The sequence below is a fragment of the Schistosoma mansoni genome, chromosome 3 (genome assembly GCF_000237925.1).
Source record: "Schistosoma mansoni strain Puerto Rico chromosome 3, complete genome".
Taxonomy (NCBI): domain Eukaryota; kingdom Metazoa; phylum Platyhelminthes; class Trematoda; order Strigeidida; family Schistosomatidae; genus Schistosoma; species Schistosoma mansoni.
Window position 1 is genome coordinate 20,706,646 of NC_031497.1, and position 21,038 is coordinate 20,727,683.

Below are 21,038 nucleotides of genomic sequence, written 5' to 3' on the forward strand. Positions count from 1 at the left end.
TCTCCTAGCTTGTGTGTCTGTTAAATTATCAATTGTAGCATTCAAGTCCCCTCTCTTCTGTATCACTTCATTTTTACAGTGTCGACGTATCACATATATTCCAAGAAATAAAATAAAAAGTAAAATAGCATGTTATAGGACCATAGGCTACTGTTCAATATGTAAAATAAGGCAATTTGATTATTTCAGTTTGTACTGCTTTGAATTATTTGAATGTACACTAACCTTGAGTGTTACCATAGACGATTTCTCAAATATGTAAGCAGATGGGGAAAAAATCTGCAAAAGACAAATCTCCCAAAGTTGGGGATCTACATATTACTTCAGATCCAAGTAAACAATGGTTAACTGTCTTGTTTATTTTGTAGAGGATTATGTTGTAACGGGTAATTTGGAAAATGATTTTCATGGATTATGTAAACAAAGTGGTGTCACTCACTGTCCAGTTGTATCCACAAAACACTCCCAAGCAATAATTACACAGACAGTGTGTTCATGTTTTCAGTGTTTTGAACATTCTTCCACGTAGGTATCTTCTTTACCATCGTCGAAACGGTCAAAAGATGACAAGAAAAGTCCTCAGTCTCAAAATTCATCAGTTACTAAATATTCTGACGGTTAGTTTCATATTTCAACCCCTAATTTTTAAATATGGTGTTTGACTATTTATTGTTGAGTAAAAAACCTGTCACAATCGTCAAAGTAACTACACCTATCGGTTCGCATTTATGCATTTACAGAGCATTCGTTACATATTTCATTATTCAAGATGTTTTTTGACACAAAAAATCTTTCAAAGCTAGTTGTGAAGTGATAAAATCACCCCGAGCGACAGGAAATTAAGCGGCATTTAAATGGATAGTCCCGGTTATTAATCATAGAAATTAAGTAACTTAGTATTTGTCAATGTAATGAGGTCTTGCAATTGGCCAGTTGTCATTTTATGAAAGTCTACTGAACGACATATCATAGTGTCCTTGAAGCAAGCGTTCCAGGAACTGAAAATAGGTTATGGAGCCTGACAAATGGCAACAAACTTATTTTTAGCATATTCTTCCTTAATCTTTCGAAAGGATTTGTTCTACAAAAAAGTTCAAAAGTGAAAATACGTGAAACATTGTATTATTTTTATGAATTAACCAAAAGATTTCATTTAAACGGCTTTATAATATATTTCACATGATAAAAAGAATCAACTTGTTACGACTGTTTCCTTATCTGACATCAAATTAGACTTCGAAAACTGTTTCCTTCTTGCTTTTTAGCACGCATTTTTCATAGTAGCACCCCATTTTGTAGATTTGACTACTTCTCTGGATACAACCCAAAAACTCTGGACATACTTATACCATATGTAGTTTTATGAATGTTATGAATGCTTCTCACGGCTTTTTAAAATAATTTGCAGCCATTGCTGAGTAATATTCTGTGGTTTTTATGTCTTGGATCACCAGACCGCTGTGAACGGTTAACAATTCAACGTCATCAACCAACATTTTTCAACCCTGACAGTCACCATACGAATTAACAATGTTATTTTGCGAAATATTCTAGGTGGTGACTTAAGTTAAAATACAGATCACTGCTTGTGACCTAGTGATTATGTATGTAGAGAAACCTAAACGCCTTTGATTCGATCTCGTATGAGATCATGAATGCAGTCATTCATTCATACTCAACATAGAACCTGAAGTAAATGTACATCAGTCTGAGTCGCCTTGCCATACCAACTAAACAAGATGAAATTAGCGCAATAAAAAGTGAAGGGGCCAATATGATAGTAGCATAAATGACAGTAAGGATGAATAATCACTGAAGGATATATTTTTTAAGAAGTTGTTGGTTCGAGGAGTAAAAAATGGTGAATTGTAGTGAAGCTAAAGACTCGTTAGGATATAAATGGTTAACTTGTTTGAGGCATTGTGACAGATTCCATGTTACCCAACTTCTCCAACTACTGATCACTGATTATCTCGAGAACATCAACCACGTATTTCCCACCGACTATTATGGCTTGCTCAGAGGTCAACTGCTACATAGACAAATTCTATATCTTAGTTTTGCAACCAATAGTTTGCTTTCAACCTTTGTTGATGAAAAAAGCATTGAAGGTTGGGATAACTGGTAGGTAGGCATTAGTAACACATATCCAGGCGTCCTCAGTAAAATAAGATTCACAGTCCCACCAGTCAATTTTCGATATGTCCGCAATACTCTACTCATAACCCCTGTATTGCTCATGTCGATTTTTCACGATATACAAGAACTGGTTCCAGGACACCTTTAAGCATGCAATGATAGAGTCCTGATGTAGAGTGAATGACTTACTCGATGTCTTCCAGTTTCCAGCAAAATTGCCTTCACAGTTTCAGGATATGAACATCAGCTTTTTGGATTTCCCACCATAATAACCGATTTGTTGATAGAAGTTTTGTACTTACTGTCAAAAGTTAAATCTTTACAGAAAACTCAATCCCTATCAAAATATAAGCTTATGAAAATTCGAAATACCCTACCGCATAATAGTGTATTTATGTATCATGTTCACAAGTAGGATTAAAAATGTGTAACATACTTTCGGGTGTTATCCTCGGTACAGAAATAAGGCCTAATAGATCACTGTTTTTTCCTTTTCTGTCACAATTTAGAAATACAACCGCAATTAGGATTTAATCCTACAACATTCAAGTTATGTAAAACACTGGAATATTTGAAACCGAAAATAATTATTCAGCAGGAAAATCCTGATAAACCGGAAACAGTTAATGAAGTTTCTATAAAAGGTATGCTTGACAACGCAGAGATTCTATGGAGCGAAAATAAAAAAAATAGGTTGGAAAATAAGTAATAGTCAACTGGATGTATTAATCAAATGTTTTTCTGTTGCGAATAAGCTTTCCAAACTAGTGTGAGTACAATTATTTGTGATCATAATTATTTAATTTAGTATTTTGATATTTAATGAATAGTACGATATTTCCACTAACAATCTTAAACTGAGACACAATTTTCTGCATAAGTTGATACGGCATCAATATGTACCCTACCATTTCAGTAAAATTTCATGAAGTTCACTCTTATAATGAGTTGATCAGTCATTCCGACGTAAAACCTGGGACATATATGAGTTGGTTTAAGTTGTCGTACCACATTATTACAGAGAGATGTGGTTATAAAGACAAATCCCCGAGTAGCAGAAGCAGTAACAGTATCAGTGGTAGTTGTTGTAAGAAAGACTAGACATGAGTGATATGATTTGTGAGGGACCAATTTATGGAATAAAGTTCGTAAAAGATAATTTCGAAACTCGAGGTTTAAGCTAAGACTGAGAGTTAATGTAAATATGCCATTACGACTGATTCTAAATCATGTCATCTAACGTCTTCAATCACTAATTACGATAATCATGCAAGCCACAACGAAGTAGTCTAAACCTACCTGCATGGCTATGTTTGACTGTCATTGGCTTCATGGATTGATTCCAAGCTTTATTTTGACCGTCTCCTGTACTTTTATAATGCACTCCTGGTCAGACAGCAACATGGACTGAGGCAGTTTCATTAAATCAATAGAAAGATATCACGGTGCCTATCCGTCAACGAATCACGTTAAAAAACTCTCTATAGATCGACAGTGGAGTTTAGCTGTCATTCTATAAGATGCGATTAAATAATATAAAATTTCAAGCAATAAAAGAAAAATCTTGATCGACTGAAATTAATTCATTGTATTCCTTTCTCAAAAATGGGATCTTTGTCATTGGCGGAAGTTTATTTTAACTTACCAGAAATAAAAAAATATAGTGACATCACCAGACAATTTATCATATTTAAGTAGTCCGAAGTGTTTTAAATTGTATTTGTTTTAAGTTGATGGTATATAAACTTTCAACGTATCATAAAGATTACCAAGTAGAATCGTTTCTGTGGAAAAGAAATTCTATATAATCGCCCTCTGGTTAGTATTCCGTATCGTTTTTATCTGATTTTGAATTTTAATCAATCAAACTTGTAATGTCTACCATAAGTTTCACGGCTTAACACTAACATTCCGTAACTCTGACGTTGAATAAATGAAGAAAATGTAGATATTGTGCTCTAGAGGTGTCTACAGTTCTAATAGAACCGATAGTTATACAAAAATTTAAACTTATGTCTTCCGTGGCTACTTTAACAGCTCAAAGGTAACCTCTGATAGAGCCTACTAGCCGTTCTAAATTCGTCAGTCATAATATTTCAGCTAACATTTATTTGGTAATTTTTACACCTTATTGCAGAGTTTCTGTAACCTAAAAAATATGTAGGTGGATGCAAATGTAAGTATTGATGTACACAAGGCTGAACAGTATCCTGATAAAACCGAGGAAATGAAAACTCCTGAAACACACAACAAAAAAATAAGCGTTCATCTGGAGGTTCGTTGCTCATAATTATCAATTATGATGTAAAAGACAAACACAAGTAGTCTTGATAGACATTCTGTAGTGATTCGTGAAATAACAACATAAATTTCAGAGTAAGATTACTTAAGGAGTGTAATAGATTTATTATTATATGTGCACATGATTTAAGCCGGATGAGTTTTGAGTAACTTTAAATAAAAACATGACTGATTTTACAAAGAGTTCGCGTTAATCCATTATAATCTATTTTAGATGATTTCAGAAAAATCAATAAAACCAAATTGCCAGAATCCTTTTTAGATACACACAGTTTTTTAATCTAGTAGGGGGACTTAACATACAAAGATTGCAATCAGTTTGCTTCGAAACCAGTCCCCGTGAAACATGGTAGACACTAAATTTTTATGTTTGTTTTCATGTTTACCGAGAGTGAACTGTTGCCTTCCTGGTTTATCAGTAAACCTCTTGATAACTGTTAATCATGGCTCACGATCTTATCTATACTCTTACATAATTATCAGTCTTCGAATTATGGTTGCCTTAGCTTATTTATTGACCGATTTACCTTTTTATTTGTTCCGGTTCTATTGAGTTTGAAAGACAAGTTACAGATAAGTTGATAAGACGGTGTAGAGTATACCGTTACATGCATGTTATTCATATCATCATGACTTAAAATTCTATGGTAGATTTGACGTTCAAAACTGGTTAAAGGATTATCTTTATGATTCGACAAGTGAAATACAGTTTCCTTTCACTTAAATTATTGTATCTGAACTTAAACCAGCTAACCAATTACTATCGTAAATCATCTTAATCAAATATTATTCTGGAGTTATTATTATACTCAGTTATAAACATACTTAAGAATATTTATGGGCTAAGGATCCTATTCGAAAGTGATATAGCGTAGGCGTCATAACGTACACAAAATCCCCCTAGTTACTAACTAATTTTCAAAGAATATCAACCAAAAATGATTACAGTTTAGTAAAAAAACTGCTGTGACAAATTACAATAATTATAGAATTAAAGATTTTTAAGATTCAGTTTGAACTACTCACAAGTAACTTGAAATGATTCACACAAATAATCTAACCCCATTGTATGACGATTGTTCAAGATGCCTTGATTAATTTAATATTCTCTATCTGAATATAAATATTACCGTATGTTAGAGTAAAGCCTAGTGAGGATCTATATGAAACAATACTGTCTGTTTATGTGTTACTCTGATTTGGTTGGTCCACCACCAAATTATATTTATAGTTACGAAAAACCTTTTAATAGGGACATCATAGTAATACAGTAATGTTTTCATGTTCTTATTACCTTTTTCATACAAAAAAGATTTTGGAGAGTTGGATTCACAGCCGAACAAATAACTCAATTAGCTTCATTCTTATCTACAAATAATACTATAAAGTGAGTTGACGTTTTTCGTAGTTAACTTCAAAGCATGCTGAACTTGTTTCTAATTTCGCTTTTTAAAATAGTGTAATAGATCATTAAATCCGACGAAAACTATAAGAATATTTGGTTAGTATAAATCTGTTCATGTTGGCGCGGTAGGGCTTCAGCCTATACGACTCATCTTCCACATTATTCAGAAATTCATTGTCCCTATGTTTATTGTTATTCTGATAGTCAGGAGTGTGAAACTCCTAACTTTCGGTGACTCTTGACTTTCATCATATGGCATTGTAAATCTTCTATATGAAGATTCTTTTTCTCCCAGAGAAGAGCTTAATCAATTTTCTCCAGTCGTCAACTTTATAGTGAGGTTCGTTTATAAGATTCAGGTTTTCTAACCGATGTCCAATTCTCCTTAGTTAACCAGACTTGGGAACAACTGTAATCCTAGAAGGGATTCAGCCAGAGTCCTATGTGAATAATACAACCAGTAATTTATTTGACCAATACTTTAAATAAGATGAAACTCACCTAATTATTCCGATGTTCAATATCTTATGTAAGTCTAATATCACAGCTATTCAAAAATGGAAGCTCATCAAACTGCTTTTTAAACTTGCATATGCTAAAAAGTGATGTTATGCATAAAATATCTAACAATTAGAGATATTTGATTTTTCAGAGACAAATATGACATTAAACTAAATGAATAATCATAAATATATTTTTTACTTAAGTTTATAACTCAAATGATTACACAGGCAAACTGTAGACCGAATAGTATTAAAAACATTAAACTTCAATAGGACATTCTTGATACAAAGTCAGTCAGTCAGTCAGCGACAACGTAGGACCAGGCACATATATGCATCGGTCCAAGTTGCCATACCTCGTTAGCACAACAAGATGAACACCGGATTCATAGAAGTAATTAATTTAGTGGTGGTAGTATATAAAGAAAGGTTGTATATAAGGATATAGTATAGGAAGGAAAAAAGTTATGAAGCAATTTTAATCTCAAGGTTTAAGGAAAGATAAAGAGTGTATACACCTACGCCATTGTGATCGATTCTGAGCCATGTCACCCAGAGTCTCCAACCATTGGTTACGATAGTCACGCTGACCCCAACCAGGTAGTCTGCATCTACCAACATGGCTCAGACTAGAAGTTAGTGACTTCAAACACTGGTGCCATGTTTTGGTTTGGCCGCCCCTGAATCTCTTTCAACCATCCCCTACACTAGTCAACATTGCTCGTCGTGGTAATCGATGTTCAGGCATACGTAACACGTGGCCCAGCCATCTCAGTCGATGAAGATTCATGACCTCATCAACTGATTTACCATCATTCCCTAATACCCTGCGTCTAACCTCGCTATTACTTACCCGGTTATCCCAGCAGATGCGAGCAATATTTCTAAGACATCTGTGATCAAATACTAGTAACCTACGAGTATCTTCTACTCTTAATGGCCATGTTTCGCAGCCGTACAGTAGAACAGAGTGATCTGCTGCGCAGTATACTCGTCCCTTAATTGATAGATGGATATCTCGTCTTCGCCATAGGTGACGTAAGTTGGCAAAAGCCAAACGAGCTTTTTGAATCCGTGCTGAGATTTCGTCAGACACCAACCCATTAGGACTGATCAGACTTCCAAGATAAGTGAAGTTGTCGACGCGTTCGACTACTTCACTCCCTATCCTTAGTTCAGGTATTGACGCAGGCCAGTCCTGGAGTAACAATTTACATTTGGATGGGGAGAAACGCGTCCCAAACATCCTTGCATTATTACTCAGTTCCAACAGAAGACTCTGCATTTTGTCAGTGTCTTCACCAAACAGGACTATGTCATCTGCGTATTCTAAGTCGATAAGTGAACCTCCTGGTAGGAGATCAATTCCTGAAAATTCAGTCGACGAGAGTGTTATTTCCAGCAACCGGTCTATAATGAAGTTAAACAAAAATGGGGATAGTGGACAGCCTTGACGGACACCACTTGAGGTTGTAAAATCATATGACAGTTCTCCATAAGCTCTCACTCGACTGGTAGTGTTCGAGTAAAGAGCCTTCACAAGGTTTGATACAAAGTAGAATAGTAGATTTATATTCACTTGGTATTGTTTGCTTGTATCTCCCCATTGTTGTTTAGAACTGCGATCGACCACTCTCTTGTTGACATATGTGGATCTTGTGCGTACTGCCTCGATATTGCCTTTTCACGAGCATTCTAAGCAAATATATATGGTGGCTAGCAGTGGAATCCAGAACGTGCATTTCATCCTATCCAGGACTCGCCAGCTGGATGTACCTGCATCTGACAGAGTTGATGTTCACTTGCAGAATCGAACTCAGTCCCGTTCGCTTCAAACGCCATCGCGTTATCCATTTCGAGTCCCGGAGTGAACATTAACTCTAGGATGCAGATACATTCAGCTGACGAGTCCTGAATGAGACGAAACACACATCCTGGATTCCATTGCTAGCCACCATCCATCTTAATAGATTTATAGATAATTAATCATAATTTATAGAAGATAAAGGATATTGCAAAATTCAATGAATACAGAGATAGATTACATCTAGAACTGTATAAAAAACTTCATACAACAATTAAATGACAAATAATCATACTACTAACATATTGATCGATTCATGAGACAATATGTAATGGGATTTTATATTTCACTTTCTCTCATCTATTCTATCTAACATATACCATATTTAACTTTCAATGAAAAGTAACAAACTATTGTTTGATTGAAAGAAACACTCATCTTTATCAGATGCTCTTTTAAATTAATTTTTTCTAAATATGATCACTTCTTTATTTGTTTTAATTATCTTTAGGTCATTAACAATAGATGCTAATGAAGCATTAGAAATTGGTTCATATGCTCAATTAATTGATGAATCTAATAAGTTCGTAGTAATTTATGTACATATTTATGATTTCTACTTATTTCACCTACATATAGATTTAGTTTCAGTTAGTCCATTCTTATGAATAAAGAATTTTTTTTAAAAAAAAGTCAAAGAAATCAGTTTCCATTAATCTTATCCAAATTGATCCAGTGGAGTTCAACTAGGTCTGTTAGGAGATATCAACTCACTGAATACATTGGTGAAATGGTTGCTCAACTTCATGGATTGGTTGAAGTTAGACATTAACACCGTTGGATGCTGGCCGGCTCAGTGGTCTATCGGTTAAGTGCTCTGGCGCGAGACTGATAGGTCCTGGGTTGGAACCTCGCGAGGCAGGATCGTGGATGTGCACTGCTGAGAAGTCTCATAAAAGGACGAGTTGGCCGTCCAGTACCTCGAGGTTTTCCATAGTGGTCTAGCTTCAATTGACTCATGATTTCAACTATATATAAAAATGATCTAAATATAGTTGAGAATTCCGTAATGAAGGATATAAACTGAAAAGTAGTTGATTGAATGTAAAGGATAATGTAGAAGAGTTCATTTAGAAAATTTTCCAGGTTACTATTATATGTAAAACTAACGATGATACTTCATCAATGTCCTAGTCAATAATTTACCCAATTGTAATGAACACTGGTTTACTTAATACTTAAACTATTGACTATTTTGTAAGTCATCAAGAACAGAATTACTCGAAAGAGTGATAGCTGAAAAAAGAAAGTTATTTTTCAGAGCTGCCAGATGACTAACAAGATTCACTGATAAGCTTTAAGAAAGCTGTAGATGAATATTTACTGTCAGAGAGTTAATGTTTCAACATTTATGTTCGTTACTATTTTGTTTGACACGTTTTACTATAAAAAATGCTCATCTAATTCTTCTGGATTCCTGTGAACTGTTTTTATGTGTTCTGATTGAGGCTGATTTTATTTTTAGATCGTAGCTAGTATTAACATCCTAGACCTCGGTTTCATACTTTTCAAGACTCATCAGTTGGATATAACTGCATCTCATTGTTAGTGTTCACAGTAAACACAGAAGGCACCAATCCAGTCACACTTGACGGAGAAACTCTGGAAGAGTTAGAAACTTTCAGATATCCGGGAAGCATCATCGGCAAACGAGGAGGATCTGATACAGATGTAAAGGCGAGGATCGGCAAAGAAAGGGAAGCACTCCTACAGTTGAACGACATATGGAACTCAAAACAGCTATCAAAGTCAGAATCTTCAGTACGAACATTAAGACAGTTCTACTGTACGGAGCTGAAACTCAAACAACTACTACAACCATCACCAAAATAGCACAAGTATTTCTAAACAATTGTCTAGGCAAGATGCTCGATGTCTGTTGTCCGGATACCATCAGCAACAGCCTTCTGTGGAAGAGGACGAACCAGCTTCCAACTGAAAAGGAAATTAGGGAAAGACGTTGGAAGTGGATAGGAATACATTACGGGAATCATCAGACTGCATCACGAGGTAAGCCCTGACTTAGAACCCTGGAGGGAAAAAAAGAGGAAGACCAAGAAACACGTTGCGCCAGGAATCAGAAGCAGACATCAAAAGGATGGACAGAAATTGGAAACAATTAGAGAGAAATATGTATGACTGAGTTCGATGGAGAATACTGGTGGGTGGTCTACGCTCCTCCACTAGGTGTGACAGGTATTAGTAATTAAGTCTTGAACCCAGTATCTTTAATTCAAACTAAATCACCTTGTCTGCTAAGTTATTGTAACCAGTTTGCATCCAACTTGTTTAACGAGTATGATATTATTTCCAAGGGTTTATATCCCAAGTAGGAAAAAATATGCGTCCTGTATTCTACTGCTATCCATAACTTAAAAATATACTCAAACTTATAGCTATAGGTAATATCGAAGCAATCTACTCATGTGAACTTATACCTGTAGAGATTGATAAAGTCTGGCCCTGGAAGTTAACAACGGGAAATCAAAGTCCATTGCTAAGCTGATCATCGAGTAAAGTTCCCTTTTTGATTATAAAAGACATATGTGGGATGTAGAGTTTTGATTATGAGTTTCTCTGAAACATTGCTTGTGTTTGTTGGAACGACTGAGTGACTAGTGCTGGGGTTAGGCATACGTTTCTAGGGAAAAATGACAAGTGGTAAGGTGGTTAGTATATCTTTTAATCAACCATTGTCTACCTCGACGGGAGATATTTATTGTTTTAAGAGTAAGTTGGGAGAAAGTTAAGGAATACGCAAACCAGAACATAGAATCAGTCTATGAAGTCATTGATCAGTGATCTACCCCATGTTGGTTAATGAAGAACATTTAGTCGGTTTCTGAGTGATCATTGAGATTAGGGATAAAGGACATTTGATAATATGGCTTAGAATTGGTCCCAATGGCGAAAACCATGCACTCTTTTTCTTCGTCGAAGTCTTTAGTTACAGTATTTCTTCATATATACCTTTTCATCCTGCTATTTTGAACCACCTTCTCAATCTTGAATCTTTCATAATATCATTTTGACTCTTACCATTCTTTCTGTACATTTAATCTTACTGTTTTAGTGGGGTATTGTAACTTAGGCAAACTCATATTTGTGCCAGACTCTGAATTTATTATGACTGAGTAAAGTTGTTTCCATCTACACCATTACCAAGCTGGCACTAAGCCTTCTACATTTTATTACAACCCCTCCAAATTAAGAATGGAAAATATAAATCAATATATCATGTCATGAATAGGTAACAGTTAGATGCTTTTGATTTCCTCGCCATCTAAATATATACTTACTATTTGAGGTTTAAATAAATTTTACTAGAACATCGAACTGGTAATCTAAAGTAATCAATTCAATTCAGTTGCTTAGTACAGAATCAATGTAACAATCTATTCATGTTTAAATGGATTTACTTTTGTTTTACACTTTAAAGTTAATTTCTTCTTTAAACTTCCATTCTTATTCAAATTAGTTTAACAAAATTACGATTAAGATATTGTGAAATTGGACCAATGGAAGCAAAATCAATTAGTCAACGATTAGGAACAATGCAATATGTCAATAAAAAATTAATAAATCTTGATCTATCAGGCAATCAGTTAGGAGATGAAGGTACCATTTATTTGGCTGAGGTAACTTATATTGTATATAAAATATGAATTATTTGATATCTGGTTAAATAATCTTTTTATAGATGAGATCATAAGTCAATTGAAGCTAGACCACCTTGGAAAAACTGGAAGCACTGGACGGCCATTTCGTCCTATTATGGGACTCCTCAGCAGTGCGTATCCACGATCCGCCTCGTGAGATTCCAACCCAGGACCTATCAGTCTCACGTGCGAATACTTAACCGATAGACCACTAAGCCGACATCCAAAGGTGTTAATGTCTAACTTCAACCAGTCCATGAAGTTTGAGCAACCGTTCATCAATTGTCTTCAGCGAATTGTTATCTCACAACGGCCCTGGTTGAACTCGACTGGTCACTGCTTCCCACTAGAGCTCCAGGATATGTATCTTGAAGTCAGTCACTAGTGAACATATGATTATAATCAGAAGGGGTTTTGTGGAGAATAAAAATAAACAATATCAAAAACTAAAATCGGAGAAATACTACACGTGACTAGTAAAAAAACACGGAATAACCTTGGATCAATGCAAATAATTTGAGTAGACCAATCAAAATGTATTAAACTGATTTGTCAATTGAACATCAGATTCAGAACTCCTTTAGTTTAGAAATAATAATTCAATTACATTTGTTGCGTGTTTGCTTTTTAGTACAGTTAGCAAGTATGATCATTTTTTCTATGTCCAAGTTGTAATAGGATAATGTTGAACTTTAAATTTTTACCATCAAAATAAATCCATTTTGAATGCTTGTTTAATAGTTAACACTGGTTATCAGTCAGTCAGTCACAACGTAGAACTTTGTACATACGTACATCAGTTCGAGTTGCCATACCACATTAACACAGAGATGTAGTTGTCGATTCAAATCCCATGGTGGTAGAGGTAGTAAGAGTATAAGCAGTAATCGGAAAGATTAGGATTTCAAGATGTTATTCAAGGAGTATAATCCAGTGAAATACATAGCATGTGTCTCAGCCATCTCAACTGATCAAGTTTCACTACTTCATCAATTGATTTGCCATCCTTACCTAGTACCCGTTTCCTAACAACTGCATTACTTACTCGGTCGCCCCAGGATATACGAGCAATGCTTCGAAGACACCTATGATTGAATACTAGTAGCCTACGCATATCCTCTACTCTTACCGGCCATATTTCACTGCCATAAAGTAGGACGGAACGAACTGCTGCTCAGTAAACCCGTCCTTTGGTTGGTAGACGGATATCTTGCCTACGCTATAAATGACGCAAGTTGACGAAAGCTAAACGAGCCTTCTGTATCCATGCTGAGATTTCGTCACACACCAGACCACAAGGGCTGATGAGACTCCCAAGATAAGTGAAGCGGTCGACAAACTCAACTACTTCATTCCCCTATCACTAGTCCAGGTGTCGATGCAACTCAAGCCTGAAGTAACATTTTGCACTTCGAGGGGGAGAATCGCATCCCGAACATGCCTGCATAGTTGCTTATAGTAGTCAGAAGACTCTGCATTTTGTCAGCGTCTTCACCAAACACAACTATGTTATCAGCGTATTCTAAGTCAACAAGTTAGTCTCCCTGTAAAAGTTCAACTCCCAGAGATTTAGATGATGAGAGTGTTATCTCTAAAAGTATGTCAACGACAAAGTTAAACAAGAATGGAGAGAGTGGACAACCCTGACGAACACCACTTGAGGTAATCAAGTGTTGGTTATAGTATTCTATTATTATATAGAAGTGGTTCTTTGAAGAGTTCCATGAGTGTAAACATTATAATACCTTTTGTAAGGGGAATCAGAGTAATATTTTTTTGAAGAATATTAACGTTTATATTTCCTAAGGTATGGATATGCAAAAAAACTAAGTGCAACAAACAAAATGATTAAGTTTAACTGAAATCTTACTATTACTGACGGGACTGTGAAAAGGCAAAAAGTATGTGGTTTGTTAGTCAGAATATGATAAAAATATATTTCATAACAAATAGTTTATAATGTTGTATCACTTGTTAGATTGGTGATAAGCGTACTAAAAGATCTTTATGACACTATGTTCACATTATATCTTCAGATTCATTGCAAACTCTATCAACTGTTCTACTCTAGCTTGATACTAAATCTAGGAATCCTGTTGCTCCATTTATAACTGTCTATGCTGTAATAAGTTTTAAGTTGAACCATTTAATGAATGTGGAAACCGATATGCATAGCAATGCCTTGAGTGTTTGTAAAATTTACATACACAAGGACTTAACACTTTAAGACTGAAAGGTTGATTGCATCTAGTTTTTAAAAACTATTAAAATAACTACAATTCTGCCTAGTTTAGATCTCCCAATCTTTCACCTTCTTCAAACTAAACATATCTGTTCAATTTTCTTTCGATTAGATTTCAGTTATGCGAAATATACGATATGTATCAACTGAACAACGCATTTTTCGTATGGATTGGTACTACTTCTAATAACAATAGTAGCTTAGTAAACAAGTCCGAAGTCGAACTTTAGCCAGACTTAACGCTAAGAAGAACAAGTGCCCAAGGTTTCATCATGAAAATATGACGAAATATGTGTTTAGTACTCTTTATCTTCTCTGGTTATTTTTCCATTAACTAACTATCTTGTAATTTGGTTTCTTCTTGAATGTAAACTAAAAATCAACTATTAGTCATAGTATGATTTATGTACTGTCATAAATGTATACTGCAATTTTATTTACACTAACTACCATATTCTAAAAGTGAATTTTTATTTCTAAATTGATTGTTTATTTTTGTAATAAAGGCACTAAGAACAAATCGTACTCTACTTACATTATCAGTTAGCAACAATAAAATTACAGATATTGGTTGTATAGCACTAGCAAAGGTAAGTATTCAACTTTGTTTTTGATTATTTTTCTTATGTCATGTAATTCTTATAAAAATATTTGTCAACAATTAAATTCAAGTGGCTATCAGTAGCTGAGTGGATAACGCGATTGCGTTTGAGGCGAAAGGTACTGAGTTCGAGTCCCAGAGTGAACATCAACTCTGAGATACAGGCACATCTAGCTGACGAATCCCAAATAGGACGAAACGCACTTCAAACTGTATCCCACTGCTAGCCACCATACATCTTTGCTTATAATGCTTGTGAATTAAGGCTATATCGAGGCAATAAGCACAGTATGCACATATGGTCAATAAGAGACTGATCAGTTGCAGTCCTAAACATCAATGGGAAGATTCAAACAAACAATACTAAGTGAATTTAAACTTCACTCCATTGCACAAGCAAGTGGCTATCAGGACTCAGTAGCTGAGTGGATAATGCGATGGCGTTTGAAGCGAAAGATACTGGATTCGAGTCCTAGAGTGAACATCAACTCTGAGATGCTGATACACCCAGCTGACGAGTCCCAAGTAGGACGAAACACGCTTGCTGGATTCCACTGCTAGCCACTATCCATCTTTGCTTATAAAGATTTGAGTTGGTTGTTAAATTGGTCTTGTTCTATTTTTATATCAGTATTGACATTTGTTCAATGAATATTGGTAAAATATGTTTTATGAAAGTAAAGAATAAATCAAACAGGAAGATGTTTAACTTAAAAGAATCGTCTATTATTCACTTGTTAATATTCAAGTAAATTATATAAAACAGTTCTTGTATCCACAATTTCTTAATGAATTTCTCAAAGGCATTTTCAAAAAACCAAAGATATTCAGTTAAGTAACTCTTCATTCCGTTTATATCATTTACTGAAGTTTAACAGTAGTAATTATACTAACGTGTATGGTCTGTTAGGGTGTAGTGCCGTGACTCAATAATAGTTCACTTCGATAACCGTTATTATACCAATCTTAACGGTGTATAAAATCAGAAGGCAAAAGGAAGCGGCAACTACATTTTTATTGATGAATGATGAAGGCCAGAAGCTGTGAGCACATGAGCAAGTGTAAACGAGCGAAGCATACATGACACGTATTGGAGATGGCTGAAAAACCAACTCAGTTTAAGCAAGCGTTAATCAATATTTATAGTCCGACAAAAATGAATGACAGACATATGATGAATAAGATACAAAGTGTGCATACACATGCGCTCATATAAAAAAGTAGTCAAGGTTAATAAGCGAATAATTGACATGATCAAAATATGACCCATAACATATAGGTGAATTAGCTTGGCCAGTAGCTAGAATAAAGTATATGGGCTTAACATATAAACTGATACTATAAGGGAACAAATTGAGATTGTGTCATAAATTATCCAGACATATCGAATATCGAATAGAAGTCGCGTATTGATTTAAAGGCTAGTGACAAATGACAAAATGATGACAATTTATAGATGAGAGATAATTAATACATTGATCAACATAAAGTATTGAATTATTTTTTTATGGTTAGCGTTTTTTTAGCGCGTTAGTTTTCTACAGGATGGGGTCGCTAACCTCATGCCCGACCCTCCTCGTTTACCCGGTCTTGGGAACGGTAGTAACTCAAGAAGAGCTACAGGCGGAGTTAATATAAAGCATAGTATAATTAAATGTTAAATTCATAGCGAGTTAATCATTATCAGAAGAATTAAAAAGGGGTAACAACAACTGATCAATAATTAGAGAAAGTAGCGATAAACTTAATTGATGTGCACATAATTAGTTTCTATGCATTCATTCCAAAAAAAAATCACTTTCAAAACTTTCTTCTTAATTATTAGGTTATATCACAATTTTTCTTAACCCATGAAGAAATTGTTTATAGACGATTATGTCAGTCAGAGAAAAGTAAATCTGAATCTATTCCACTAACTTCTGTAAGTCTATGTTTTGTTATATATTTGTAAAGTAGAAATATATTCAGAATTAATATATTATAATTTATTTTTAAACTAAATACATAAGTAAGAAATGAAGTGGGTGAATATAAATAATTCATTTCAATCAACTTCTCATTGTGATATTATGGTGTTCCAGCCAGATTGGAAGCACTGGACGGCCGTTTCGTCCTATTATGGGACTCCTCAGCAGTGCGCATCCACGATCCGCCTCGCGAGATTCAAACCCAGGACCTACCAGTCTCACGCCAGAGCACTTAATCGATAGACCACTGGGCGGGCCGGCATCAAACGGTGTTAATGTCTAACTTCAACAAATCCACGAAGTTTGAGTAACCGTTCACCAATTGTCTTCAGTGAATTGTTATCTCACAACAGACGTGGTTGAACTCGACTGGTCACTGCTTCTCACTAGAACTCCAGGAAATATCTCTTGAAGTCAGTCACTAGTGAGCATATGGTGGTCTAACTTCAATTGACTGATGATTTCAACTATGAAAATACTGAAATCTCCATCAAAACCCCTTCTACTTTTAAATCGTTGATTAATGATTCGTATCAAATGTTGTCAGGTTTATTTCTCAAATTAAATAAAGAATATGATTTTTCATAGCTAAAACATTTAGATTTTCTTTAAAAAAACTATTCACTATCTACAAATTAAATAATGTGTTGAATCAACAGCGATTATTATTATTACTACTTAAATGAGATATGTATATAAAAGTACTTTTCCTAAGGGAATAGTGTACTTGCATTTGCGTGTATATTTTAATACGTACGCATCATGTAAAATAGACTCAAGAGATTAATCTATGTATTGTACCCTCAGAAATGATAGTACATAATACTAGTTGTTTACTCAAGGCTTAACAACAAATCTAATCATGAATAATATGCTTGTATATAGAAACAAAATACACATCTGTATGAATAACTCCAAAAATGTCATACTATATGTGAAAAGGTGAAAAGTCCGGAAGAAGCGACTATTCTTTTTTATTCTTGTCAATAAATTTAACTAGCAGAAAATCAATGCAAACTGTATAGACAAAAATACTGGTTTCTGCCGCATAAACAGTTTTTTTTGTTGTTTCCGAAATAAACGATTTTTCCTATTAAAAATGAACAGTTCTGTTGTATTCTGATGAATATGGAAGGGAAGTTCGTTAGAAATGAAATAAATAATTTCATAGATGAGCAAGAAAGGGTGAAAGAGAAGAATGAAAACAGGAAGTCATGAAATTGATTAAAGCTTATACCAAAGGAAATTGAATAAATAGCTCATTAATTTAATTTTATATTTTATATTTTGTTATGAATTTAAATGTTGTTAAATTCAATGAACAACCAAATATTTTATAAGCAAAGATAGAGAGTAGCAAACAGTGGAATCCAGTTTGACGCGCGTTTCGTCCTATTTGGGACTCGTCAGCTGTATATACCTGCATCTCAGAGTTGATGTTTATTCTGGGACTCAAACCCAGTACCTTTCGGTTCAAACGCCATCGCGTTATCCACTCAGCAATACACACAGTATGCACATATGGCCAATAAAAGACTGACCAATTGCAGTCCTAAACATCAATGGGAAGATACAAACAAACAATACTAAGTGAATTTAAACTTCATCCCATTGCACAAGCAACTGGCTATCAGGACTCAGTGGTCGAGTGGATAACGCGATTGCGTTTGAAGCGAAAGATACTGGATTCGAGTCCTAGAGTGAACATCAACTCTCTGAGATGTAGGTACATCCAGTTGACGAGTCCCAAATAGGACGAAACGCGCTTCAAACTGTACTCCACTGCTAGCCACTCTCCATCTTTGCTTATAGTGCTTGTGATTTAAGGCTATATCGAGACAATACGCACAGTATGCACATATGGCCAATTAGAGACTGACCAGTTGTAGTCCTAAACATCAATGGGAAGATTTAAACAAACAATACCAAGTGAATATAATCAAATAGTTTACAAGTATTTTCAGTAGTCTAGTTGATTTAATGTTTTCTTATCATTTATGTTAATTTAAATTACTTTAATCAAATTGTGATTGGCAATGAACTGTTGTTTTTATTCATTGTACCAAATTGGAATCTGATTACATTTTTCCTAAATTAAATAGATATGCTAACATTTTGTAACATTAAATTAGTAATCAATTTTTAATTATATCTATGGCCTGGTTATCACGCAGTTAATAGACACTTTGACAGTATAATTATGAATGTAAATAAAAAAGTGGGAAATTCGACAATTTTCACAAAGACATGTACTGTATATGTATTTATTTCCACATTTGACAAATAAGTAAGAATATGATCATTATCAGAAGATGGTTTTGTGGAGATTTTAGTAATTTTATATAGTTGAGATCATGAGTCAATTGAAGCTAGACCAACAAGGGAAACCTGGAAGCACTGCTGAGGTCAGTCAGTCAGCTACAACGTAGGACCAGGCACATATATGCATCGGTCCAAGTTGCCATACCTCGTTAGCACAACAAGATCAACACCGGATTAATAGTAGTTAATTTAGTGTTGGTAGTAGTATATAAATTATAGGTTGTATATAAGGATATAGTATAGGAAGGAAGAGAGATATGAAGCAATTTTAGTCTCAAGGTTTAAGGAAAGATAAAGAGTGTATACACCTACGCCATTGTGATCGATTCTGAGCCATGTCACCCAGAGTCTCCAACCATTGGTTACGATAGTCACGCTGACCCCAACCAGGTAGTCTGCATCTACCAACATGGCTCAGACTAGAAGTTAGTGACTTCAAGCACTGATGCCATGTTTTGGTTTGGCCGCCCCTAACTCTCTTCCAACCGTCCCCAATACTAGTCATCATAGCGCGTCGTGGTAATCGGTGTTCAGGCATACGTAACACGTGGCCCAACCATCTCAGTCGATGAAGATTCATGACCTCATCAACTGATTTACCATCATTCCCTAATACCCTGCGTCTAACCTCGCTATTACTTACCCAGTTATCCCAGCAGATGCGAGCAATATTTCTAAGACATCTGTGGTCAAATACTAGTAACCTACGAGTATCTTCTACTCTTAATGGCCATGTTTCGCAGCCGTAAAGTAGAACAGAACGAACTGATGCTCAGTATACTCGTCCCTTAATTGATAGATGGATATCTCGTCTTCGCCATAGGTGACGTAAGTTGGCAAAAGCCAAACGAGCTTTTTGAATCCGTGCTGAGGAGTCCCACAATAGGACGAAACGGCCGTCCAGCGCTTCCAGGTTTTCCATAGTGATCTAGCTTCAAATGACTCATGATCTCAACTATATAAAATTATTGAAATCTCCACAAAACCCCCTCCTGAAAATAAGTAAGAAGTATTTGTCCAGCTAAGAAGTTATTTTTGGTTGAGTTTTCCTCTGAACCGATATAGCTTTTTTTTAATCTTTATATCTCAATGCTCGTAATCTATTCATTCATTCATTCAAAAATAAGCATTAGAACTAAGATAATTTATGTGATCGACCTAATGTAAATTATTAAGGCATTGAATGCGTACTTTAAAGTTTGTATCTGAATCAAATTTTGACAACAGGAAGTAGGTCAAATACATGGAAAAAGCAGACATTTATGATGCGGTTTGACTTGCTATTAATATAAACTGCGTATGTTTGAAATATTTGGTTCATATAGCATAGTCTGATATTGGTGTTCTGGACTGAACTGTCTGGAGTTAAGCGAGATGCTACTATCTCGGAGGTCTAGTAAGAACTCAGAGTTGACTCTAGGCTGCTCATACTGTTTTATGCGTCATTGGTTTGCTCAATAAGTCTGTGTTCTAATTGGCAATCTTATCATGTGATAATTAGCAGGTCCATAAGGACATAATAAAAGTAGGTCAAATACATGGAAAAAAATAGGCATTGTTTAAATAGTCATTCATTAAAAATCATTGAGATTGTATGATAAGAAGTGAAGGGTATATTCAGAAAAAGGATGAAGAATCATAATAAACTCATATAGGGGTTACGAAACAATGATGAATAAGATCGTTAGCTATACCTAATTCGACCATGAAAGATAATGAGTGTTACAAATTTCTTATGAACACAAAGACTTGGGTTGTTAACTCGATTCTCCATAACTTTTAGTATATGTGGGAGACGAGATTGAACTCCATGGAGAAAAGTAGTTGGTATGCAATAAATTATTCTAAATGATTTGTTTTTATCAACTACATGATCCCTACCAACCAAATATTGTAGAACGGAGCTAGTTATTGGTTTACTCATATACTTTTCCAACCGCGAACGGGAGGTCTTATTAAGTTATTAGCTTCATTATCTGGTTATACTCTCATCACAGATTTTTTCTTACAGAAGTAGCTGACGTTGTAGATACAC

At 35.0% G+C, this 21,038-nt stretch overlaps 1 protein-coding gene and 1 non-coding gene across 2 annotated transcripts in view; one reads left to right on the forward strand and one right to left on the reverse strand.

Moving 5' to 3' along the window:
• Nucleotides 1-266: 266 nt before the first annotated feature.
• The window catches only part of Smp_144370 (putative leucine rich repeat-containing), a gene marked incomplete at both ends in the record, with an annotated part of 32,271 nt that continues 11,499 nt past the window's right edge, over nt 267-21,038 (forward strand). Inside the window, 9 exons of the mRNA XM_018799599.1 lie at nt 267-333; nt 369-487; nt 530-617; nt 2,649-2,844; nt 5,753-5,827; nt 8,664-8,735; nt 11,691-11,850; nt 14,620-14,703; nt 16,540-16,635. Of these exons, the coding sequence (XP_018651371.1) occupies nt 267-333; nt 369-487; nt 530-617; nt 2,649-2,844; nt 5,753-5,827; nt 8,664-8,735; nt 11,691-11,850; nt 14,620-14,703; nt 16,540-16,635 (957 nt within the window). The remainder of the gene's footprint in view (nt 334-368; nt 488-529; nt 618-2,648; nt 2,845-5,752; nt 5,828-8,663; nt 8,736-11,690; nt 11,851-14,619; nt 14,704-16,539; nt 16,636-21,038) is intronic.
• Nucleotides 18,119-18,190, reverse strand: Smp_tRNA_00567_Pseudo_TTG.1.1. Its single transcript has one exon. It is a non-coding gene (tRNA).